This window comes from Cryptomeria japonica, chromosome 11 (assembly GCF_030272615.1).
Source record: "Cryptomeria japonica chromosome 11, Sugi_1.0, whole genome shotgun sequence".
Taxonomy (NCBI): Eukaryota; Viridiplantae; Streptophyta; class Pinopsida; order Cupressales; family Cupressaceae; genus Cryptomeria; species Cryptomeria japonica.
The window spans coordinates 430,775,722-430,782,794 of record NC_081415.1 but is presented as its reverse complement, the minus strand read 5'-3'; the positions used below and the strand labels follow the sequence as shown (position 1 = coordinate 430,782,794).

Sequence of the window (7,073 nt, the reverse complement as noted above, 5' to 3'; positions counted from 1 at the left end):
GTATATAAAGTTAGACAACTCTACACACCAAACGGAAATGAATATCACCCGACCAATAATCACCCTATCAATTTAATCCTCATGTACCATTTACATGTGCAATATGATTCATAAAATAATAAAACATCCAAAAGAACTAGTTGTTGATTCAAATGATATAAATTACTAGATCACAAAGAACACAACCATACAAAACACACAAGTAGATCAGGCAATCCACAAGCTAATTTTTGTATTAAACTTCAAAGAGTATCACAAAATATTCTGAACTTATAAAAATCTGCATAAAATCTCTAATTGAATCTCTAAAATGGACCTCAAATCATTAATTCACAGACCCTTACAATGAATCAAAATCTCTAATTTATAGAGTTGCATGTCCTAAATTATAGGAATTAAAGATATATGAGCTAAATGCTATAAAAGAAAGGATTCATGGTTGACATGCAAGTCTCTTCCTTGAACTCTAGTGAAACTACCAATTGACTATCACTACAAAACATGTGTTCCCGAAATTGGCCATTACAGCCATGCAAAATTTGCCCAAAAACTGAAATTGATGTTGCACAGCGGTTGAACTCTCAGCTCTAGTGGCAACCAAAAATATCTTCAAAAAAGCTATCAAAATTGCATGTGTGCTAACTATGTGATCATCTTATACTCCTTTTATTGCTCTTATAGCTACTAATAAAACATGCAACTATATCTTCAGGAGGATCAACAACATATGAAATTCAGAACTTAGACTTCTTCAAAATTTTCTTTGTCTGCTCCCATCTACTGACCAACTTATCAATTACTACTTTTCCATGTATACACTGAGAAGTCAAGAATTAGTATCTATCCATTAACGCTATATTAAGCTTTGTTGCAGGTGCAAAATGATGAGCCGCATACTAGTCCCATTGATCTAGCACTACACCTTTCTTCAAGCGACCATCTCTCAAAATATTGTGACCATATTCCCCTAACAACTTCTTCACAAAATTCTCATATTTACTAAGTGATTTCAAAAGAGGAGCATGTGCCTCCAATATCCTTGACCTACACTACTCAAGAACTTCTATCTTAAATTCTATTATTAAAAAAACAAGATTGTAGACTACCAAAATCATCTCCTCCCAACAAATCTTCATATTTAATCACTTCTTCACCCAAAGCCAATATTTTATTCAAATTTTTACACTGCTTAGTGAAGTCTCTGGTCCTCACTTCCCTATTTTTTGAACAATCTCTTATTGCCTTCTCCATTTTGAGGATCTTTTTATAAATACTTGTTGTATGTTGTAGGAAGAGTTTCACCTTTAAAACGTTCTCTTTTGCCCAAAACTTTTTAGTAGTAGCTAATTTTCTTATTTCAATTAAAGTTCTTACATCACCTTCTGGTAGTGATGATGTGGATGGCAATGTGTCATCTACCCTTTAATCCAAAGGCTTCCCCATTTCTACAAGCAATTTTTATATTGATCTAATTGTTCCTTTATTTGCAGTTAGGAGTTATGCTCCTTCTCAATTTTGCTTCTTACCATACTGGTAGCAAACTCTAAAGTATCAAGCTCTCCCCACTTTGTTTTCTTTCCAAGCCTAACCTATGTTACTTGGTATTTTGAAGGGCCCTCTCCTTCTGTCTCCATAGGGGATGTGATATCGACAATTACTTCACTGGAGCCAATTCTAGATAAATGATGAATTGTCTTGGCCCTCTTTTTTTTCTTTGGCTCCTCTATAATGGTCTACTGCAATGTGAGTTTAGGCAGCACCACCTTCTATTTCTTATAAAAAATGAAGGTTAACCATTATGGGGTTCTCTCATCTATACTCCCTCCTTTGGTGGTTATTTGTGTTGTCACCCTTCCAGCTTCTTGTGACGATTGTTCCTCCTATTGGTTCTCTTCTTCTCCAACCTGTGTATCTAGAAGAGTTTGGGTCTATCCCTGGGTAGGAAGCACTAGTAGGGTGAGTTGTTGTTGCTGTGAGAGCACTTGCTAAGCCAAGTTTTCCTATAGAGCTCTATCAATATCAAGTTATTGTTGATATTATTCTAACTTGTCGCTCACTTGCTCATTGAAATCCTTGGTTGGCTCTTGACTTTGTTGTTCTTTATCTCCACCTATGATATCTTTCAATAAGTTATGTACATCTTGTGGAGTAAGAACTAACCTTTCATCATGTTCTTCCTCTTGTCTCTGCTCTATTTCTTCTTCTTCATCCTATTGCTACTCTTGTGGACCCTGATCATCTACATCTATAGGAGTTACATGTGGAAGTTCAGATACCTTTTGCATGATAGGCTCCCTTTGTTTCTCTGCACTAGGAGTCATTCTTTTTCTCTTTTTAGGTTCTACCTTCTTTGGTGTTGGCTCAACCTCCTCTTGGTCTGAGTCTGACTCCACATTATGAATAGTTATTGTCTCAGTTGTAGGAGTAGTTGTAGATGTAGGTATTTGTGAAGCAACAGAAGATGGAGTAACAATTGTTGTAGTCGAGGGTGGAGGTGGTGTTGAAACAACTGCTACAATGGATGTGGTTGATTTGGTGGTTGGTGTTTTTGTGGTAGTAGTAGTAGCAGTGGTAGTTGGAGTGGTAGTGGTAGCTGGAGCAGTGGAAAAACTAGAGGGTTGAGCATCTTGAGAAGGTTGTTTCATCATTGTTACAACACCTTCAATGGTAGGCCTAACAAGATGAATTTATGCTTGTGGTTTGGCCCCTAGGCCCGCCGTAATCCCTAAACTGACCTGTTTTGCTAGATATTTTGCCTCTTTCATTGTCTCATTTAATTTCTACCTCAATTATTCTATAGTCAAAGGAGTTTCATCTTCCTCCTTTGGATTTGTAGAGGTGTTCTTCCTTGACTCTGATCAGATTCTCCTTGTATACTCCTTATGTATTCTTTATTGAGGATTGTTAGTCGGGATATTCTTTTGTTTACCCTTGGAGGAAGTTGGTTTAATCCTCATACCTAACCACTTCCTGGTTCTATCTATCACTAATTGAAAAATTGTATCAATGTTGACCACTTCTTGCTATGACTATCTGATTGGAGGGAGCGACCTCTTATTTATTCATGTTTCCTTATACATTGGATCTAGAAAAATACCATCATCACGCAATTTTTTAGGTAGATTAGCCTCAATACCAAAATACCTTATTTATGGAATAGTGAGGCGATGGTAATATTTATCTCTTGCCTCAAAGGTATCCTGAAGATTGGCCCAAAAATCCTCTAGGGCTGGTTGATATCTTTCATATACTTTTGGCATCAATCCTTTTAATTTATTATATGGATCATAAAATTGCCTGGCATAATTAAAAGTATTCAACTATAAGTTTTCCAGTTCTTGTTCAGCAGCCTTTGCCACATGAATTTTATGACATGAAAAGAATGGTAAATTTAAAGGGAAGTCTTCACCCGTAACCCCAACCTTTTGCGTACTCCAGCAAAATTATTCTATCCATATAGTATCTAGGAAAACAAAAATGGTTCTCCGGTGAACCCACTTACTCTCAGATAGGTAGATTGGGAGTTTTGTATTAACCAACACACCAACTTCTTTATTAGCTCCATTGCCTCCTTGCTTAGCCTAAACCCACTATCACTTGTTAACTTTATAATGATGGGGAACAAAAATGTGTCATTGATTCTCTTATAGTGAAACCTAGATTCTTTCACTTGCAATTGGGTATAATATTACCATACGACTTTATGTCCTTCTTCTTCACCCAATCTACCCTCGATCTGTAGCCCTGAAAATTTGACTTGATCTAGCTGCAACCCAAATAACATAAGATGTAAAGAAAAACTTATTTGAGCTGGTCTCTTATGTTATCTGACAAAATTTGAGTCCAGTCATAGTATTATCGTCCATCCAGAATAGTTAACATGAATGAAAACATTCATGGTTGAAAGTGTTGGCCTGCAGGTTTGTTGAAGGCCTTGCTAAATATTATTATCAGATCCCTTTGTGGCTCATTAAAATCTTGCCTCAAAATTTCATTTGCCTTTAAGCCTATTTTCCTCTCTTCCTCGAGCCATTCCTCATTCATTCTCTTCTTGCATTGGCTCATATTTTGATTCCATTCCCTTTTGCCATCTTCCTCCCCCTCGACCAATACCTCCCTCCTAGCAAGAATCTGGAACACTAGGGCCAACATATTTAGTGAAAAATCAATCACAGGTTTCCCATTAGCATCGACACATTGCCTAGTGTTGGGATTATAGAATTGTGCAACTTGCATTATGAATTTTTGTGCCTGCACTGATTGTGGGAAAACAGTCATCTCTACCAGACCAAATCTTTTAATTCGCTTCTATTCTGCACTCAATCTAGGTTTCTCCAATTTCTTTTCTATATCCTTGAGCTCTATATACCCGATCTCGGTGTCTGTAACCCATGGGATGGCATCCTCCAGCTTGAAGGCATATGTACACCCTTGGTATTGATATTTCATGGTGACTAGCAGCTTTTCAAGATATTTCTCTTTTTGAGAAGATTACATTAAACATAGCTAAACCTGCAAAACAAACCAAACAAACATCAAAAACTACTCAAAGAGAAAACTCTGCAAAAAGATCTCACCTTGGGACTCTGGGATCTCGAGGTTTCAAGGTGAGAAAACACAAACCACAAAGAAAACCCGGGAGTCTGGGGTCCTAGGCTAAGCCTTCTAGAAAAACTAACAAACTCAGAACCCCGAGGACCCAAGATACCGAACTCACCAAAAGCACAAAAGAAGGCCACTTCAAGAACTTGGGAACCTAGGTTTCCAAAGTGGTGAGACCCCTGTGCAATGCCCAAACTTTAGGGTAAAAGTACAACAACATTTTTTTATAAAAAAGGCTTAATTACTTATGTTTAAGTAATGTGAAAATGTGGTTGCTCACTTATTTTCACTAACTTGATTATTCTAGAGTCAACTTAATGTGATCTTCAATGTGATCGACTAAATGCTTTATTTAGATTTTAATTAAAATGGCAACATGCAATGTACATAGTCTATGTGAGGTAAATTTAACCCCTTAAGACATTGCTCTACATTACACTGAATAGGGAATAGATATTTGAATTAAATTAAAGATACCATCCCTAGAGTTGACAACAGTAATTTAATTTGGTTTATTAAATTATTTATTAATTCACAACTAAGTGCTTGAAATAGCTCCATTCACTTAAAATATAACTTTCCAAAGGATTATTATCCAATACCCCTTGAAATAATTATTTAAGTCTATTTTTGTTTAGAGATAATTAAAATAACTCAAATAATACCATTACAACTTTATTGCTAAATATATTCCTTAATTGCGAATTTTCCAACTTCATCATATTAATATTAATATAAATTCTTTATATTAATATTAATTTAATAGTCATATGTATCTATTTACTGACATGGTCATTTTACTATTTTTAAAATTATTATGATTCCCTGGTGTTAATATTAATTTATTAACCCAAGGTGTCTATTTATAATTGCTATAATTAATATATATATATATATATATATATATATATATATATATATATATATATATATATATATATATATATATATATATATATATATATATATTTGTGTGCGTGTGTGTATACATATATATATATACCCCCAAGGGATAAATGGAATACATCCCTTTTATCCATTTAAAAAAAACTATATACAAATATATATTTATATATGTATTTATTTACATACCCTTGTGTATGTAAATAAATACACATAAATATAATACCATAGATTTCACTTAATCTACTTAGTCTTAAAACGCTATTTTATAATATTATTAGGGCTCCTTATTTTAAATAGAACCCCTTTTATTTCATTATGCCCTAACATATGTTAGGGTTTCATTTTCTTTTTTGCAAAGAAGTTCGAATTTTTTTGGAGGGGCGGAGGGCGACTGGGCGCCATTTTTTTTTGCAAGGTTGACCAAGGGTTAACGATAGGGTTTGAGCAGGCATTTGGTGGGAGCCGACCTGGGTGGGTTGCGACCCCCCCGTGTGGGTCGCGGCCCACTTGAGTGGGTCAAGACCCACATGCCGCCCCAAGCACTCTCTTATATATATATATTTAAAAAATAGTTTATACACACACACACATCGTTTACACACACACACACACACACACACACACACACACACACACACATATATATAAGTATATATATGCTGAAATATATATACATGATATATACTTATATTTCAGCATATATATACTATATATATAATATATACATGCTCAGATTTCTTTTACTATTATTGTAATAACATTTCTCTTAATCTTGGATTAAATATAACTACTATATCATTTTCCAAAGCAAGCTATTTTTCTATATTGTTACAAATGTAAAGGCAAAAAATAGAGGGAAAACTATTTCTTTATTTTTGTAAGAATAATCTTTCTAGGAATGAAAACTAACTATGAGTTTATAACAGAATGTAAATAATGCAATACTAGTTTAGGAAATTGCATGGTTTCATTGATTTTAACATTAACTTAAATCTGAAAATAACAACTCAATACCATTTAAAAGATAAATCTTTTTCCAGCTTTGTATTTTTATCAAATAAAGATTACAACAGACTTAACTACACATTTCTTGTCTCTCTTTCTTGCTACTAAGTAAATAAACTTAATGGAACAAATACATTATTTTCACATAATCCTTTTTTTGAAAACTCAATAGTAGGAAAATGAAATACATAGGTGTCTTTTCCTTTTACAAACTTTTTCCATATTTTACTAATCAAATATAAAGGAGCATAATCTAAAACATTCATGAAGATGCAACTTGATAACACTCTTCAAACAACCACATAGGTAACTCTTTTTCTTCCTTCTTCTACAACCAATATGCAGACTTGCAAATAAAAGAACTCTTTTGGTTGTGACCATGGAGGTTCACCTCCCAACCTAGGCCTACAAGAGGCCACCCCTGAGCTTGGGAGAACTAGGTACCAAACAGGTTACAAACAAACTTTAACACACATACAATTTCCAAGATACATAGAGGAAACATTCAACACAAAAACTCCAAACCCAAGCTTAACACATAGTCATAAAATGACATTTTC

General features: G+C 34.3%; 1 protein-coding gene across 1 annotated transcript; it reads right to left on the bottom strand.

Annotated features, from left to right (window-relative positions):
• Window positions 1-2,216: 2,216 nt before the first annotated feature.
• On the bottom strand, window positions 2,217-2,648 carry LOC131860237 (uncharacterized). The gene has a single exon (XM_059214616.1). The coding sequence runs from the start codon at window positions 2,646-2,648 to the stop codon at window positions 2,217-2,219; it is 432 nt and encodes a 143-aa protein (XP_059070599.1).
• Window positions 2,649-7,073: the final 4,425 nt, after the last annotated feature.